A 20,222-nucleotide genomic window follows, 5' to 3' on the forward strand; every position below is an offset into this window, starting at 1 on the left:
TGATTAAGACATATGAGAACATGCTTCAACGGGCTGATACGCACACTTAAACTGAACAGCATGACCTCGACTGTGACTCGACACTGCCCTCCAGTTCCCCCACTCGGCTTTTGGTTACAATCCACAAGGCCAGTGAGACGTCAGGCAGAGCCAAAGACTTGCTCCTCACTGAAGCTATGCGACACTGTGTGTTTTTATTCATCTTGTACATTGTACTAAATCACACTAATCTGCTTTTCTTCAGGGCCAGACCCTGCGACTGTTACACTCACACTGAACTTATGTTCATAGATTCACCCGTTTGTTTTGTCCTGTGACAATTCAAATTAAATTTAGTTTAAAAAGGAAACCAGGTTCTCAATAAAAATGACAGAAAGGAAGAAAGGCAGCATTTGTGCAGTTCCACTGTCAACAGAAAGTAAGATGAAAAAAGAAAACATGGAGTTGCAGATGGCTGGAAGATAAAGACAATATGGTGTCTATTCTGCAGTGAAGTTCAGTTTCATGTCACAGCAGCCTCAGACATGTAAAATACTACTCCAGTAATATTAAAGCAAGCTCACTACAGTTTATAACAGATTTTCTGACAGCAGCCATGTGGGAAATTGGACCGTGGAACTGCTCAGACTGCGAGACAGCTGACAGAAATTTCTGACATGCCAGAAATCCAGCTGATGGCACTTCATCAGGCATCATGACCCAGACTGCATGGAAAACAACAAAACAACCGATCTGACAAAAACTCAGCGTGATTGTTAAATTAGTCGACCAATGCAGGGCTGAAATCAGGCTCAAAGGGTCAGGTCACCACCAAATCAAAAATACATCGTTACCTTTTACCTGTGGTGATATCTACCAATCCAGATTGTTTTAGTGTGAGTCACCGAGTGCTGGAAATGCCAGCCTGCCAATCGTATCAACATGCTGAAGGAAGCGTGCATCTACTCATGGACAGGAGGTTCTTGCTTGTGACCGTGCCAGATTTAAATATTAATCGTGTCCTCCTTGGTTGAGCTGCAACCTTAGCTTGCTCAGAGGTGCTAGCTACCGGATCAGTATACTGAATTTCACCAGGTGTGGTGCTTGACTCAGCAGCCGCTCCAGAAATGAATACAGTAATACTGCGTCTTAACGGGTCTCCAACTATCACATTGCATCATGTAATATTAGAGCTCTTTGTACACACTAAATCTACTAAATATACAATTCTGTTAAATCATGTAAACAAATTAGAGATCAGACTGGAGACATAACCATGAAAAAGACTGGGGAGTAGCCGACTTGCTGTCTTCCTACAATTGGAACCATAAGGTTAAAACAAAAATCACACATTTATTTATTTAATGTGATATTTTCTGGAAATGACGTACGATATAATGAACAGCAAGTTGTTATTAGTGATGAACACTGACCAGAAACTCTCAGGTCCCTGGTGATCTCCGTCCAGCCAGCTGACACCTTATTTTGTTGGTTTTTTTTGTAAAATAAGGAGGTGTCTTGTAGATAATTTTTCATTTCAACTTCATAAATCGGCCATTACTTGTCCATGGCAGCACTTTCAAAGCAAGTGACAGGAATAAATTGAAACAGGGCATCTGACAAAAGTTCCGCTCAAAACAGCACCCCGTGTCGCTGCCCAACAGTCCCAGCCCCAGACAACTCTTTTGTCAGCTTCAAATCTAAAATGTCGCCATATTGGCACAGTTTGGTTTTCTTGAGAGACTTTAGCCCTATTCGGACGGGATTACTTTTACATAGGCACGTGGGGTAAAGTTATAATTACCAGAGATTTTAGTCCCATCTGAATGTGCCATGCCAGTAGTCATTACTGCACAATGTCAGTAAAGATTACCGCGACTTTTACCTTCTGTAAAAGGGTCCCGGAAAATTACCTCAGGTAATACTAATCCCATGCGAATAGACCAGCAGTAAATATGTGTGTAGATATTTCATCATATCCTGTTTACATGTGTTTTTTTGTGGATTTTCAAGCATGGAGGCTCTTGAATCAGCACTCAGTTTTGCACTTCACAGTCATACAAGTCCATGTGAAACCTCAGGTACTGTGGGCCTACGACGAACACGATTCAAGTGTGTTCGACTGTGGTATGCACAGGAAGCAACATATTACGCACGTGACAACAGGAGGGGACGGCAGTGCGTGAATGGATTTTCCCACCTGTGGTAGTTTTACTGATATTTCTTATCCCGTGCGAATTGGCCATTAATATTACCGACATCCTGTGGTAAAGTGACATTACCCCACGTGCCCCTGTAAAACTAATCCTGTCGGAATAGTGCTTAACTCTGCAAAGTTATTTGACATCAGTGACTGTCAGTCATTTCACCATCAATACAAACGTCCACATTAAGAGGCTATACCATTGTTTTAGGGGGAAAAAAAACCATACCATATGTTTCAGTAACGTTTGAACTCAGATAGGACTGATCAAGCCATTATGTAATATTTTCTAATGCAGTTGTTAGCTTGGTTGCTGTTAACTCAGCTGTTTTTTGCATGTATATACACAACTGTGTCATCTGCAAACATTTGTATTTCTATATAATGACACTGTTTTGGAAGATCGTTAATGTAAAGGTTAAATAACAGCGGACCCAACACAGACCCTTGTGGAACACCACTTGTATACTTCATGTTAATAGACACTGCATCACAAACTTCAATACATGGCACCCTGTTTGATAAAAATGGAGACATCCGTTATGTTGATCTGTTCTGTGCACCCCGCATCTATTGCACATCTGTCCGTCTTGAAAGAGGGATCCCTCCTCAGTTGCTCTTCCTGAGGTTTCTACCTTTTTTATCCTATTAAAGGTTTTTTGGGGAGTTTTTCCGTATCCGCTGTGAGTGTACAAATTCAGAGGGATGTTGTATGCTGTAAAGCCCTCTGAGGCAAACTGTGAATTGGGATATTGAGCTTTATAAACAGAACAGAACTGAATCTCCAACACTCTGCAACACTCACACCAAGTCAACCTACAGTATATTGATAAATAGCACCACAAGTAAGGGGAGGAATATGGATATTTGATTTTGGGGTGAACTGTCCCTTTAATCCATACAGTCTCTAACCAGCTTGAACTCCTCCTCCGTCTTTCTCACCCATCTGAAACCCTTTTATTTCCTCTTGTCACAAATAATACACAAGAATGTAAGAAGGTAATGCATCATCATAACAGTGATGTCACCACAAACCGGTTTGATGTCATACATGCATTCAGATTTCACTTTTTGTCTCCTGCTATAGAGCCAATGTAATTACCGTCAGATATTGTTTTGAATTACAGGTATTACACAACTCGTTTGCAGCCTTTGTGAAGGTGCATTATGTCAACACACACACCATGTTGGCGCAGAGAACAGGCCGTATCAGTTGTGACAGCTTGTCATTATGGCTCAGCCACACTGATACAGGACTCTGTCAGGGAGCGGGAGAAAAAGCCAAATCAGCAACACATCAGATCACGTCTCCTGTAATAAATTCACCGCAGGCATAAGTGCATTCATGGGAGCAGCTAATTTAAATCATGATGGTCTTCAATTAAGTGCTCTGGGTGCTGTTTTCATGCAGGTGCAGAGCCAACAGAAGAGCAGACCTCTCCAAAAATCACATAAGCCTCTTTTATGTTGTTGACATTCTCCTCTTTCGCTTTCCGATAAATCTTTAATCTAGTACACTTTAAAATGCACACTAAAATACAACTTTATGCAATAAAAGCAAAGTCTGTGCAGGTAAGATGAGATTCTTAACTATAACCTCATCAAAATGCAGCAGAGGGCCACCAACAGCTTTTCTTTTCTTTTCTTTTACAGTGACATCATCACTGTACTGGGACCTTTGAACGCATCCTGAGACCTCGGGACAATTTTTTCCTGAGGAAAAACACCAAATAAACAATTTTCTATGGAAAATTAAAATAATATTTTTGCTTCTGTAAACAGGATTATTATGAGAAGCTGTCATGCAGTTATGTAAATGGCTTAAAGGGCTATTTCTTTTTGCAGTATTTGGTGCACGGGCATAATTGTGTGCATGTTAACAACCCAAATATAACTAACTGAATGCAACCCACTCAGGCTATTAATTGCAGAGATTCATTCTTGCCAGCATAATAGGAAAACAGTGTTTGCACTTTAAGTTGATCCGGAGTGCTGTGTTTTCATATTTTCAGTTATGTAGTGAATAATGACATTCAGGGGAGCTGTACGTTGTCGGCCTGCAGTCTCCTCCTGGGCCATGTTTGCTTCTTTTAAAGAGGATGAGAGGAATTAATGTGACTCACTCAAATCCACCTACCAATAATAAATTCCTCCTAATAACGATGCATTAAAGCTGTGTCATGCCCTGCTCAGGATTGTACTGTGGGCTGCTGTTATACTTGAGATCACCAAAACTGCAGAAATAAGTCAAATAAACTCACCTGCACTTGTACCTCAAGCCTGAGCGTTAGTTTCCTGCTATCAGTAAAGTGCATTATTCATTGCAAAGTAAAAATAAAGAGTAAACAGCTCTTACCTGAAACTCAAAGGTCTCATCAAACAGCGGGTCGTCCTGGTTCTGAGCAGCAGTGCGTGTACGCTGTTCAGCACAGTCTGCTGGTACGCCGTGCAGCTCCAGGACCACATACGGGTCGATGACCTCGCCCTTCGCCCCTGAGCCCTGAGGCTTGGGCAGGTTATGGGCGCTGATCACCTGCACAGTAAAACACAAAGCAGTGGATGGTAAATCACGTCAATTTTTTTTTTTCAAAAACTTACCCGGTCAGGTAAGCGAGTCCAAAATCTACTTGCCCACAAACTGTTTTATTTATTGGCAGTTGACAAAAAACAATAAAGACTTAAGCTAACTGCCATCATCTCTTGCACTTCAGCTCATAAACTCCATCATTACGAAGGAGCAACCTCCAGGAAGTGCCAAAAACTGCAGTTCATCGGATGGCCACTTGAGGCTGTCTTGAGTCAATGCCCATAGACCTCCATGTTAAAATGTTCAACTTTACAGCAGAAATAAACATGTTTACAGCCTGGTACAGAAACAGTTAGGTCTCTATAGCTAAGTTTCCTGTTCAAGACAACTGCAGTAGTGTTTTCATTCAGCCAAAACATTTTTGCACTGGTCTGGGGGCTGAAAAAAGATTTTAAAGCAGGTACGTTATTAAAAAAAAAGTTTGAAAATAACTGACCTAAATTAAGACTGAATTCTACAAAACACAACATGCATATTAATATAATATCTTCACCTTAATCCGCAGAGTTTGAGCAGGCACTCCTGGCACACAGCCCTGCGTGTGCGCACTGAAATACGACACCTCATCCCTCATTACAGCTGGGCGCAGAACGTAACCACACCCTCCGTTCTGCGAGAAGCGACCTCTGTGGAGGTCCAGCATGGCGCCGGGAGTCTGCTGGTTCAAGGCCACGAGCTGGACACCTCCTTTCCAGTATCCCTGTGGGTTGGGGTTACTGGAGTCCAGACGCACTGAGCTGGGTCGCACCCTGGTCAGGGTGCGCTTGGTGAACATTACGAGGTCCTCTGGGCTCTCAGTGGTGAGCCGCCCGGCCTCTCCCTCACCCAGTGAGCACAGCGTCCAATAAGGCGGCTCAGGAGGGATTGGCGTGCTGGGAGAGGAGGGGCTGCTGGGTGGTGACTGCTGCTGAGCCTGTTTGTGACTGGATCTCTGCGCGTAGAAGCTGCGGCTGCCCGTGCGAGCAATCGCCACCAGGTCTGACAGCTCTCTGTGGAGGCGTAGCTTCCTGGGTTGAGAGGGTGGAGGCACCACCAAGACCACACCCAGCTCCTCCTCACCAGGGATGGTCATTCGGCGTCCTGCCAAAGGCCCCCCTCCTCCTATCTCCTCATCCTCCTCAGATACCTCCCCCTCAGAACCGTCCTGCTCTGCAGGGAGCTTCTTCCCCACTATCAGGATGCGTCCCTTCAGCTGCTCGGGGGAGGGTAAGGTTGTGGCTCGCCCCCCCAGGCTGACATGGAGCGCCTCTGGAGTGTAAAGACGGGCGCCAAACACTTTCTTTAGGTGCTGAGCCATGGTGCGCTGCTGGCCAGGAGAGCAACGCTGGCACAAGTACACCAAGAGAGGGTACTGAGAGGTCAGGAAGGCGTACTTATTGACCACCTCCAGAGCTGAGCGGATGGTGACAGGCGCATGGTGGTGATGGTGGTGGTGGTGATGATGGTGGCGAGGGATCTCTGGCCCATAGTCGACCCCGAGGAGAGGCTCCCCCTCTGGGCCGTCAGTCACTCCCAGCTCCACGCAGCGACAGCCGGACTGCAGGGCCTTGATCAGCCCTCCCAGGTCTGCTCTGCCGTGGACCTGATCATCCAGCAGGTAGGAGCGGTACGAGGTGCTGTGGGACAAAATCAACAACATCACTCAGACAGCGATACAAAATAGTGTCCTGCTCCTAAAGGATGTTTTATAGTATCAATAACATTTAATGACAGCTGAAATTATCACCAGATTCCGATGTTATCAGCCCATTAAATGACCGTTATCTGTGATTTTTAGCCACAAAGATATGGATTAGAAGGAGCCTGCCACATCTACAATAAGATCTGAAGGCTGTTATTAGCCCATTAGGTGTCCATTTGCATGTCTAAAGCTGTGAAATGGTCACAGTGTGGTTAGGTTTCACTTGCACTTCGTCAAGTTTATGAAAAAATATCATGGATCGTCAGCTAAAACAACCATCTCTTGTTAAAATAAGTCACTGCTGATGTTTGCTTTCACAAAGGACAAGAACCCTGCTCTCCTGGCTGAAAATCCTGTGTTTGTTTCCACCATCCCTTCATCCTGACACGGACTTTCTCGCTATTTATACTACGTCACCTGACTTCCTCCGTCTCTTCTGTCATAATTACTACGGCCACGAGCAGTCGCCGCCTAACAATTAACATAAACATCCATTTTATGGCCCGATAATGGCCTTCTGAACTAAATGCTGTGTTCACACCAACAGCAACAGCACAAAAGCGTGATCGGCTACATTGAGGTGCCATCGAAGTATTGCTCAGGTCAAGCAGTCTTTATTTTTTTTGCTGGTCAGTGAGCTGTGCAAAGTACTTGAGGGGAACTTTTGGTCCCCAGATTTTGCTGCGGAGTGAGTGCTCTTGACTTTCACGCTGCTTTTTTGATACAGGGAGCTACAGATGAGATGCAGCGGCATCTTTCCACGGTAAGGCTCTGAGAGAACATTATCATCTCTCTTCTGCTTGGAAGTGGTGATTTATCAGCTCACAGATACTTAATACGACACAGTCTCTGACTTTTGTTTGATATCTGGTATCGGCAAAAAATGTTGCCACACATTTCCAATCTGTCATAAGTGCCATTAGCTTGTTCACTATACTACATGAATGCTGATGTCACTCTAAATGTCCCACTGAGCTCCATTCAAACTTTAAACCTTCATATGGAAAAAAAAAAACAAAGAATTGTTAAATATTTGCATGAAACAGCCAAATCTGATTCGACTGACATAATTCTAAGTTGGGTACAGCCCTACCACACAGCACCTCGATTAAACACCATCTAAAGTTTGTAACTGGTCAATAAATATCTCTGCTTTTAATCAATGTCTGAGCCCCATTTTAACATCACATTTTGCATCCCTGTGTGCTCCGCAATACACAGAAAGTTATCACAGTGTCAGCTAACTAAGCTAAACAACACAATACCATAACCTGAGACAAAAAACATGATTGACATTTAAGCACTTCTTCAACTTTGATTTGTGGCACATCTAAAGCATCCACAGTGACAAGTGTCAGACATCAGTTCATAGCTTCATGTCTTCGGCTTCGACTTAAAATGACTGTAGCCTGTTGCTGTATAACTTGTCGTGTGAACACATCATAATAGCAGGAGGTAGACCCCTTCGAACCCATATCTATGATGCTTATAATCACTGATGACAGTCAAACCAGCTGACAATATCTAATGAGGTGTCATAGAGAATATGTTCTGGTTCACCAAATAAACTGTCTAATTACAAAATTAAACATTTACATTTGCACACTTAAACCCAAAATAGAAATTTTAACACTGTCCTCTGAATCTTATGTTGATTTAAACACATTGCCAGGCAGTGTCATGGTTTACAGTCTCAAAATAAATAAATAAATAAAATGACCTGATATATAATGTGGTTCTGGCACAATATGTTGAATTTAATTTAATTTGCATATTTTTCTCAAATGTTTGTTTTGGTGGCATGCAGAGCACAGTGAGTAAGCACAACCATCTGGCAGACAAGGGGAGAGTCACTCTTATTGAAAAATAAACCGCTGAGTGAATTAATTCAGAGATACTCTGCTATGTGTAGAGATTTCTGAAGGCTCCGACATATTTCCTGCATTCAGCGGACAGCTGTGACGGATGCGCACAGGGTTCCATTCAAATGACAACTGAGGGTCTGTGTCCATCTGGTGTTTCATGCACATGCATTTCCTGATCTATAACCCGATCTGGTTGGTGGCAGTAATGCACCATAACTCTGTTTGCCAACCACAATAAAAGTCAAGAAGAAGAAGAAGCATATGCATAAAGAAAGAAAATGGCGACCTCGTGGCAGCAGGAAGATCTCTAGTGTTTCTAGTTTTTGGCTGAACAACAAGAAAAATGCACAAAGAGAAAACATGTGTGGCCACCTAATGAGAGGAGGTGGTTGTTTTTTCACAGGGTGGCAAAAGCATGACCCGCCCTACTCTGACTGGCTACCCTGATATTGTTACCCTAACCAGTCTATATCTTACGCCTGAACTAGGGTGTCAGTGTTGGTTAATAATGCTTTTGATCGCCCAACACCCAGTGACCGGCGACTTACCAGTTCATTTTTAGGAAAAAATGTGAAATGACACGACATACAGGAGGTCTTTCCTTTTAGTCTGATGCTCCAGTGACTCAGGCTGCTGTCAGCCCTAGAGTGGTCTCCTTTGGTCTGAATCAGGGACTCATGTTGTTCCAAAGTTGTATAATTGCCTAGAGTTGGTTGGTGTTCTCACGGCAGCATTTACAAGAGGACCAGATCAAATGCCTTGTGTGAGAAAGCTGCTCTTGATTGGTCAGAATTTCCATGTGGGAAAAATCCAGGAAGTAAAGCAAACGTTGAAGAAGAGTACACTTGCAAGATAAATGGGACACTTTCTAATGTCACAATGGAGGGACAACTACGCAGGTTGATTTTAGCGCTGCTCATCGTGGACTATATTGCTGTCATTGTTCATTTTAGTCAAAGCATACAGTTTGAAAACGAGGCAAACGCGGCTCCAACTAGAAAACAATGTTTTGATGCATTGGATGTGCTGAATGTGCATATTAAGGCAGTACAGGAGGAGGTGCACATTAATAATCCTCCAGGACTGTAACATGCTCATGTTTAACCCAAACAATGTGTCATGTGACTGCAGTTGCTTCACATCCAGGTCGGAACACCTTGCGATGACAGAATGACATGACACAATATATAACACCCAAAGTGTTATATATTAAGAGGTGGTAAAATCTTAATGTTTTGTGTTGTAAACCTGAGGTCCTGTTTATACGGCAACGATTTCAACTGAAAACGGTAAACTTTAGTTGCGCTTTGGCCGATCGTTTATTCGACAGCGTTGTCGTCTAAACAGGGCCTTAGAAACCCAACCAATTAGGGCAATGAGTACCTGCTGAGCAGAGTGAGAGTCTTTGCTGTCCCAGGAAGAAAAATTTTGCCCCTGGGAAGAACATTTCATTTTCGTGAAATTACAACTCCTAGATCTGTCACTTGATGCCACTGGGTCCAAATAGGCTTTTTTCCCATAAATTTATTTTGGGAAAGAGATGTCTGTAAATCAGTGGATGCTTTTTCTTTTGAGTGTCACAACCCCTGCGTAAAGACACGTTTCTGCATGAACATGCAGATGTGGAAAGTATGACTTGGCTGTTACAGTTAAAAACTGTCCTTATGTGCTCTGACCAGTCAACAGATTAAATATCACACACACCTGATGTAGTAGTGGGACAGAGGCATGTTCATGTCCTGACAAACTCCCAGGTGCTCCGGGTCGAGCAGCTGGCACTCTGGAGACTGCAGGTAGCGGGCGAATCCATCCATACCCAGCAGCCCCCTCTCCCTGCCCTGGGCGGACGGCTCGCAGCGCCTCAGCAGCTCCCAGCAGCCCTCGGTCGTCGCCAGAGACAAACCCTGCTCCGTCTCCAGGAAGAGGCGGAGGTCCTGAGGGTCGAGACACTCGCGGTCCTTTGACAGTTGCACCAGTAAGAAGTAGACATCAGGCCGGGTGCAGAGCTCACAGAAGGCCTCCTGGAACTCCTCACGAGTCACGTGGGAGGTCAGCTTCTCTTTGCTGCGCTGGATCTCCTTAAAACGCAGTCGCACCTGTGGAGAGAGAAGAGAGAGGCGACTCAGGGAGCGAGGGATAAAGTGAATTATCAGGCAACATAAAGCCTCGTTCATTCACTGAAGCTTGATTAAACTTTAGTTATCTTGCTTCCATAAGGATATTAAATTTATTAATCATTTCTTCTCTGTCATCTCTCCATCTCTTCCTTCCATCAGCTTCCTCCTCTTCTCTCTATCGTTTCATCTCGCTCTCAGCTCAGCCCGTGCTCACAATAATCTTTCCCCTGTCTGATATCATCTCAGAAAAATGTGCCTGAGTTCTTGCAGGTAGTTAGCAGTCATGTCACCTGTCTGAGCCAATACAGACATCTATCCTCTCTTTATGTTTCCACGGTAACGCTGTCTCTCCTGCAGGAGGAACATGAGAGAAGTAACCAACCTGAGGGTAGCTGCACTTCAGAGACCGACAAAAGCAGAAAAGTAGCAAATCTCTTGATTTAAGATTAAATGTTGTGCTGCTCCAAAGCACATGAACAAACTGCACACCACTCCTGCTGTGGCTGCAGCTGAGGGTCTGACACACAGCCGTGATTATAAACATGTCATAACAGCACATGAAGGTGTGTTTCTTTGTGTTCTACCAGAACATGGTGAACAGCTCAGCTTTGTTGATGTGCGACAGCTGGGAATCTGTGTTTGACTCTGTGTGTCTGAAACAGTGCTTCACATGTTATTTTCAGTTTCACTGAAAACAGGAAATTCAGGCATATACAGCCCTGTCTTTCACCCAACACAAAACCACACACAGCGCAACTGTCATCGCTAATTTCAGATTGACGCAGTTGTCATTTTCATAGCCACTCACATGCAAAAGTGCATGCACCCTGGTGTGTTGCCATGAGTGTGTAGGTCTTAAAATGAGGTGTGACCAGGTGCACTGTGGGCGTGTTCCTATTTTGAGGCGGCAGAAAGTGATCGCGTCGTTGACAAACAGAAACCTGGTCTACAATCAGAGTGGTGCAGTTTTTTCCTGCTATTTAAAGGGCGCATTACTGAGATAGAAAGATGCACCTACATAGGCAGGTTCACAACGTGCATACACTCTGCTTGTTACACACACAGAGATGCATGAATGGGTTGCAGGAGGGTAATATAAAACATCATCAGAGTTCCCACACATTTTCATGGACAAATCTTTTCTATGACTTTTCAAGGACCCTCAATAACAATTTTATATGGTTGGTTTTATTTGCTTGACTGGCATTTGTCAAATAAATCAGATTCAACTCCAGTAAAACATATTTTCAGATAGATGGCAGACATGAAGAGAGACTGACGGAACGCAGCAGGAAAAATAGAGAAACACAATTTATGGCAAGTGAAACATCACAAATCAACACACACTAAAGTGATGTTACATTGACAGCTTCCGAGAATAAATTTGATGTTATGTTAATCTTAAGTGGAAGGTCATCTGCAAAAGATTACTGTAACAATGTCATTACATACAAGAAAATATTAACTAACTTTTCCAGGTTTTCCATGACCGTAGGAACCCTGGTCAATAAGGTGAAAAATATTAAAAACATATTGTAGTATGTCAACATAGCAGAGATCAGAGCAGAGCTGCAGACAGACTCCACATTAAGAGAGAGAGCCTGTGCACATTTACATACGAGGAGCAGCGTAACTTTATTGATTGTTTCAAAAGCTGCAAGTTTACTTCTGTTCCCTCTGTCAAGTTTATAACTACAGTTTAGTTTTGCTGCTTTAATGTCTCACGATATTTCCTGCATTACTCTTAGCAGAAAACTGCTCCCTTCTCCCATTTTCCAAATTGTCATGTAAATAGCAATTTTAAAGGGAATGGGACATGACCTGGTCAGTTTGAATTCATGTTACACCCAAAACACATCTATGATTAATTAAGGTACTAAATACAACCTGTTTGCCCCTTACGGTTTAATTTGTGCCCAGATTATGTGCTGTTTAACGAATAGAAGCGGAGTTGCACATGCCATAAAGGAAGCTATGCCAAAAAAAAATAGTTTAAAACATCAAGAATCTGGGGCGTTGGTGGCTTAGTGGTAGAGCAGGCGCCCCATGTACAAGGCTGTTGCCGCAGCGGCCCAGGTTCGACTCCAGCCTGTGGCCCTTTGCTGCATGTCACTCCCTCTCTCTCTCCCTTTCACACTTGTTCATGATTTAATGATTTCAAGGTTACAGGATTACAAGTCACAGTTTTGCTAATATGGACTTATGATGCCTTCTGTGTAGTTATTCTTATCGTATCTATTGTTTTTAAACAGTTTTTATGTCCTTTTATATTGAATTGCCTTGTCACTTTGCCCCAACGTGCAGTGTTCAGGTTTATACGCAGCATATAGAGAAGACCCAGCTGTGCCCCCGTCCTCACCTTTGCTTCCTTGATACCTGGACACAGTTTACAGATGGTGGCGACGGCCACGTCCTCTGACACGATGCCGTAGCCGTCTTCATCCACCTGGGCGAACTCCGCCGCCAGCCACTCACTCCTCATCTTGCCCCCTAGGCTGCCGTCGACCGCCACACCCCCTCCTTCACTCAGACCTCCTCCTCCACCACCACCTCCACCCCCAATGACTGAGGGGTGGGCCAGCAGGTAGCGAAGGCCTGTCACCCAGATGTTGGCCACATCTGCCGACAATGCAACCAAGTCCAGAGACTGCAGGGAAGGACAGATAGTAAAGATTACTGGCTGGAAGAGAACACAAACTGTAGGACTGTAAGAGTCACTGTAGATCTTTGGGGATGAAACATTTATACAGTACCTGGTAGTCGTCCCCATGTATGATGGAGAAGGCTGCTTCCTCAGCCAGGTGCTCAGAGAGAGGACCGTTATGGAGGAACGTCTCAGTGCTCTTCCCCGTGCGAACCTCTCGGATGCTGGAGACGTCCAATCGAGCCCGGTCCCCGTCCTTCTTAGACGGCTCCCAGCGTAAGCAGCTGAGGTCGGTGTCCAGAGTGTAGAAACGACAGTAAACTCTGGAATTGGGCCGAATCTTCTTCAGTTCACACCCGCCCTGCATGAACGCCAAGCAGTCTGCAGCACTGCTCACCTGGGATGGAAAATCATCAAGAGCTTTATGACCTCCAGTCCCCCTCCAGACATGTATAAAAATATGTTTACTGGTTTTCCCATGTAATAGTTGAAAACCTCTGCAAAGAGGCTGAAGGCGGCACTTTCTCCCTCATTGAGAAATTCTGATTCTGACCTCCACCCTGCACAACACCACTGCTGCTAGGAGGCTTTGCTTTCCTCTATCTCCAGCGCTGCTTGCACTAGGTTGACTGGTAAAAGAGCAGTGCATATCAAGATGGCTGAACGTTAGCGTTAGAGAAAACATTGAGGAGGTTCAGTCATACATGACTGAGCCTCAATCAGCCTCAGATGAGGAGTCTGGTACACAGATGAGAATGATAACTGTAGTTAGCATCTTTTATTTGTTTATGTTGTTTCTTAGCTTGTTGGTTTGTATGATAACTGGCAGTGGCTCACAGCGTTAACAATTGTGAAACACAATAATATCTGCTGCAAAGGGTTTTTGGTAAATAGTTAAAGAAAGCTCAAGGGTTTGGTTAAAATTCGAAAACTACACACTCTACCATGTTTGCCATCAAAACTTTCACAGTGCTAATGCTACCTCTGCTCTCTGCACGGAGGTTCCAGGTTTCTTTTCTGGTGTTGTGTCCATATTAGACAGTGATTGTCTTTCATATTAGTGGTGTACCTCACCCATCTTACCCAGAATACATTTGAATCTCAGATTTAAGGAAGGGTCACAAACACTGCCCCCTCAGTAGAGCATAATTGCCAACCGCCACGTTGTTCCAGGGAGACTCCCGTTTTTGATCGCCCTCTCCCGATATCACAATTCTCCCATTTTTCTCTGGATTTATGTCAAACTTCGACATCTTTTTTTCCTTTTGTTATCATAACTTGTTTCTGACATTTTACAGCGTGTATAAGCCAAGCACTGCAACTCTACAAGTTTCCTCCCTGTTGCCGTGAGACATGCATGAATTGGGCGCTGCTTTTGGTGGACACCTTATCTCTGTGCTGCCTGTTTTAGCCTGCATAAGTCCAATGTGATGCTCTAAATGGGTATGAGGAGTGCCTTGGGGGCTGGTGGGGACCTGGGTTGCCCTCCTCGGCCATGGCAGAACACCCAGATGTCTTCCAGAAGCTGTGAGCCTCCTGTTAGCCTCCTGTTCTGCCTCGCCTAGGCATCCAGGACCCAGGGGATGTGAGGGCCAGGGAGGACAGCCAGCTGTGGGTCTCTGGAGCGGGCCAAGTCTACAGCCTGGCCTCCCTCCATCCTCCTGGTGCTCTGCTGGAGCACCAGGAGGATGAACCAAGAACTAAACTAAATCAAATGTATTCAACATAAAAATGCTGACGACTTATTATTGTGTTTTTCATTCCTAAGAAGTCACCAGAAGTCAGAAAACAAAGTCTCTGAGCCCCCGCTTTGGTATCTGAATCCTCCCTACTCTCAAGGTCTCGAGGTTGGTAAGTATGCAGCAGAGGAATGTGAAATTTCTCTAGTGACAAACTTTGCACAGATACAAGTCAGTACAGTCAAGGTCAGACATTTTAAGGGACATAAACAGAATAAAAACACATTTTTGAGTGGAGGAGGAATTTAAGTTTTAGATGTTTTACTTTCATGTAATTCTATGATTATAGTCTACCTTCTTCTCAGAGGGCATGCTGCTGAAGGACACAGTCTTCTTTCTGCCTCCGCCCACCTTCTGCACCGTGGGATCCTGGGAAAAGACAAAGACAGATGGCCAAGAGGTCAAAAAGGTTCTGTAGTTAAAAGATAATATTCTCTAGTTCTGTGATCGTAATTGTAGGGTAAATATCTTCATGTTTCTGCAGCAAAATACTGGTATAGCTTGAACTGATTTGTAGTTTTGAGAATAAATATATTGTCATCACACAACATGTATTAAGGAAAAATCTAAAAAACATCAGTCTCCTGTAGAGTACAGTTAACAGCTCAGCCAGCAGTGTGTTCACACAGAAATCATGTGGCGCTAAATGACTTTGGTCATGTTGTTTTTTTAGACTGATAAATGGATTGGACGTAGGCGGCACTAAATTAGGAGCCCATTCAACAGAGAGAAGGACTGGAGAGTCCACTGTGTGGTGGGAGGTTGTTTTTTCTGTGATGCCTGTGAAGTATGGAACAAAAAAACCCCAAACAAAATAGCCCAAAAACAATCAACTCAGAACAAAAGAATTCATTAACTACAATTACTGCCTCATAGTTGTATCCCTCCATGAGGTAGTGGAAGTTTACATCCAGAGCAGCTCATCGACATTAGCTGTTTGTTTCAATTCATCTCGTTTTGGTCTGAACTGGGCTTAAGATGCCGCGTTCAAGAGGATAAGACAAAGGCAAGGTCCCAGTGACCTTTGACAACTAAAATCTAATCACTACATTCTTGAGTCCAAGTGGATGTTTGTGCCACATTCAAAGAAATTCTCTTCACAAGAATGGGACAGACAGACAACCTGAAAACATAATGCCTCAAGCCACGGCTGCTGCCGGCACAGAGAAATAAATATGAATGTATTAGAAAAAAAAAACTGTAAAACTCTGTAAAAACAAATCATTTAAGACGTCCTTGATCACAGAGAATCTAAATAGAGTTTTGAGGCTAAAGAAATGAACATTTCCGTCTTTTCTGCAGTGTTATCAATACATATACATAAGAGCTCCTTCGGTGTGTGATTCACCACTTCATATTTCACCACAGACACACCGTATCACACAAATATTATTTTCTTGTGTTCAATAGAAAAATGTGATGGAACACTTGACATTGTTGGCAGTTTCTGCAGTTTCACACTTGAATTTCTCACAGGGTCGTTCTCTTAATGTGCAACAGAAGGACTTCTCTGGAAGCTGTGTAAATGTTTGAAGGTCTTGGATTTGGATATTTTGGGGCTTGTACTGTAAGTGTGCTTTACAGCCTCTTCTTTCACTTTCTTGGCAAAGAGGAGTCAGTCCACTCTCTAATCTCCCTCTCTAAATTTGGACAGAATAGCTTTTATTTTCTCAAAGTCTTCCTGATCATCCCAGCCTTATTTAGCCTGGTGAGCTGGTGAGCAGAAAAGGTTTTCATAAGCAGGATGGGCGCTCCGTGCATGCAGAGGTGTGAGAGGAGATGGGGAACTTTTCCTGTATACTTTAAGAGTATCTATTTCCCCGAAAATGTATTATGTGAAACTACAAAACACTCAAATTCAGCATTTGAGAGTGTTTCAAATGTAAATCAGAGGAGGAAAATGGTTTCACACATTGAGAAAGAAACTGCTCTCAGTCTTCCTGGATGAAATACAAATGATTTTGGTTCCTCTGGTTCTAGATCCTTGAAAAAAGAAATCGTTGGAGCTTAAATTATTAGAAAATTGTGTTGCAACAATTTTGATAATCATTCCAGTAATTTTCAAGTCAAAAATTACAAAAAATGTATCAGGTCCAGCTTCTAAGATATAAATATGTGTTGTTTTCTTGCTTGTCTTCAATATACTCAGGACCAGATTTACTAAGAAAATGGTGCTGCAGTTTTACAGCCACAATCTCTGGGATGAAGTCACTGTGGTAAATAAACATTAAATATACACAAGACACACACAGGGACAGATGGAGCAGGTGGAGGTGGAGACACTGTTCCTATGGATGTTAATACTGAGGTGAACGCAAAGAAAGGAAAGTTTAGGTGAAGCCTGCAGTGATTTTAAAGTTCATTGATGGTCAAGTTTAAATTCAAGAAAACATTTGTCCACTAACATTCAAGTTACAGTAATGAGATGTTTTGTCCATTAACAGCCTTACTGCTTCATTTTCTGCTTCTAATATCAGGTTTTAGTTGTACTGCGCAACACAATATTTACTAATGCATGTATCTTTTCCTTCTACAATCTTTCTTGTAGCTCCTGTAAATCCCAACCGTACTGTGTCTACATCTCCTTTTCAGAGGCAGAAAACTGTGGTGACCTCAGTTAATCCGGCACAATACATAATCCTCCTCTCTAACATGTCGCCTTCTATTATTTATCACAATTCTCCCTTAAATACATATGCAGTCTTTGGGTTTGGACTTGACTGGATGCCAACTTTCAATGTTCTGACTTTTTATAGTCTGATAACAAAACAAAAATAATTGTTTGCAGCCGGTTTCGTCTTTTTCCATCCGTCCAATATCTGTGACTGCTTATCTTATTCATTGTATCCCAGCTGACAATGACAATAGGTGGACGGTGGGGTAAAGCCTGGACAGGTCACCTGATTAGCACAGAGCTGATGGATAGAGACAGACAACCATTTACACCTACAGGCCATTTAAAGTCACCACTTAACCTGCGTGTCTTTGGACTGTGGGAGGAAGCTGGAGAAACCCTGTGTCAGCTTCCTCCCACGCTGACATGATAATAAATATCTGGAGATATTTACAACACGTCTTTACTCTTAACTCGTCAAATACAGCAGCTCGGACAGTCGCTTCAAACTATGACACTCTAGGTATCCCTCTAATGTCAGTTTTGGACGCTCAGGGACAGCGTGCCACAACCGCTTGTTACGTGCATTGTGTATTTTTGAAATAAAGTTCTGTGCTCAAAGAAAACACAGGTTTCATCACCTCAACTTGTTTAGGCAACAAAAAAAGATCATGGTTTAGATTTAAATAGGCATGTATGTTATGTAACTTAACGTAAGTGTTGTCATGTGACGTCAAGTGTGTAACGTAGTTAAAAGAAACTCAATGTTTCACATGGGACATGAACAGCAGTCTCCCGGATGAAAGTCCTGTGTTTTCTTTCTGCCCTACTTGGAATTTCTAGCTCTTTCTTTAGTGTGCCTGCCGTGCAACAAAAGGCAGATTATGTTTCTCTAGTGGGTCTGAACACACACTCACACACACCTGTTTTGTAACCCTGCTCAGACCTCACACCTCTGGCTGTCTGCAGCTCGTGACAGATTGATTGGCAGCTTCATCTCTGCTTGGTGAGCAAATGTCAGTGTTAAGCTAACTTTCATTAGCGCTCCAGCCTGGGATTTTTACTAAAGGCCCACATAATAGCTGTTCACTGATTAGTAATGAGCTGCGATGGTCTTGGCTGAAATGACAGCAGTAATTACATGTGGCGTTGAGTGCAGAGAGTCGGCCGCGTCTCCTGTGGGCAGTCCTTTCTCCTGTTACCTCCGTCAGCCGGCAGTGCTTGGTTAGTACAGATATACTGCGCTGATGAGGCTGCTTTCTTTCTATGTGAAATGGTTTCAGAGTTAAATGGCCTTGAACGTGGAAGAAAAAACACTGAAGATTAAGTGCAGGCGATAAAAACACCTACATACCTCAGCATTCCAACCGACCAGCCAACCGCAGGAATCCACTCACACCTCTTTATGTCTTTCATCGTCTGCTCATCCTCATTTGCAGATTAAGTCACTGTGTCTCGTTGACTTTGGCTTCATTTAATTGTTCGGGGTCCTACAGATGTGCATTAAATTTGTATTTGTAGTACAGTATTTAAGTAAATGTACTTCTTGCACACTTTGCATTCTGCTCCTAGCTCGCTCCTCCACCCTGCAGCAGTAACAGGTATGAGAACCATCCACAGCCTCCGAAGTACAAAGAGGATCTGTTCGTACTAAATCTCCACGGCTGATCACAGACAGACGGACAGATTGAGCTGATATGTGATGAAAATGTGTCCAGATTTTTGAACATCTGTGTTTTGTTTTTTTTTTAGCTCTGCGTCCTAATACTGAGAACACTTCACTGTGCAGGATAGTAAAAACATGTCACCATGAATGAATGAAGGAAAAACACTTTTCCTCCCATTACGCTGCCAGTTTTAATCTCATGTTGTGCACATGTATGCAAACTGAACTGTCAGTCACAGTTAAGTGTATGCTTTGTGAAAACACAGTCTGTTGGCTACAACGTAGGTCAAAAAGCTCCAACTAGAAAACTAAAACTGCAGTTTTTCAATGTCTGAGCTGCCAGAGCGACAGGAATGACGCTCTGCCACTTTTTTCTCTATGTGAGAAAACGGAATATTCATATTTCGCTTAACTTGGTTGAAATTCATAAACTCTTTTAAGGGCTCAAAGATCCAATCATCACGTATGTCATACAAGAGAGACAATAAAAACAAAGTTGTCATACGGGCACGTGAGGTGTGTTGAAAGATTTACAGCATCAACTCGTGCACTGATTAACATACATGACAAGTTATTTAAAAGTTGCCAGTAGCCTTTGAGCAGCACATTGAATTCAACATTTTTCTCTCAGTCTATAGCTCCTAGCTGTATATAAAATATGTGTCTCTCTTCTGACGGCTTCTTTATTTATGATGCATTTGCAAAGAAACAATAGGCTACAAAACCAGCCTTTAAAACTTGGCCAGCTTGCGTCCACAATGCCTGCGCTGGACTGCTGAAATGAAAGCTTGCTTGACTACATGTCAGGATGTCATGAGGCATCCCAGATGTGGCGCCAGTTGTCATTTACTATGACGCACTACACAAGATAAAACCATAGATTATCGCATACGACACTTATTGTCGTTCACGATCCAAGCCAACACCGTATGATGCCGTGCCGGGCTTTAATCAGGCTGATGTTGTGTAGTGTGAACGCAGCATAAACCAGCAGAGGAGGTAGTAACAGCACTGAATCTATGAGGTAGAAGGATTGGACAAAATCTTGTGCGTCCCACCACTGGGAGATTTAAAAAGCATCAATAGCAGTTAGCAGCTAACTCAAAGAAGAAGAACAGTGGCCGTGA

General features: G+C 43.3%; 1 protein-coding gene across 1 annotated transcript in view; it reads right to left on the minus strand.

Annotated features, from left to right (window-relative positions):
- The window catches only part of plcl1 (phospholipase C like 1), a 138,190-nt gene that overhangs the window by 33,488 nt on the left and 84,480 nt on the right, over nt 1–20,222 (minus strand). Inside the window, exons 2-7 of the mRNA XM_049593956.1 lie at nt 15,110–15,184; nt 13,186–13,473; nt 12,792–13,079; nt 10,020–10,411; nt 5,263–6,385; nt 4,539–4,715 (exon numbers count right to left, since the gene is read on the minus strand). Of these exons, the coding sequence (XP_049449913.1) occupies nt 4,539–4,715; nt 5,263–6,385; nt 10,020–10,411; nt 12,792–13,079; nt 13,186–13,473; nt 15,110–15,184 (2,343 nt within the window). The remainder of the gene's footprint in view (nt 1–4,538; nt 4,716–5,262; nt 6,386–10,019; nt 10,412–12,791; nt 13,080–13,185; nt 13,474–15,109; nt 15,185–20,222) is intronic.

Source organism: Epinephelus fuscoguttatus, linkage group LG13 (genome assembly GCF_011397635.1).
Source record: "Epinephelus fuscoguttatus linkage group LG13, E.fuscoguttatus.final_Chr_v1".
In the NCBI taxonomy this organism is placed as follows: Eukaryota; Metazoa; Chordata; class Actinopteri; order Perciformes; family Serranidae; genus Epinephelus; species Epinephelus fuscoguttatus.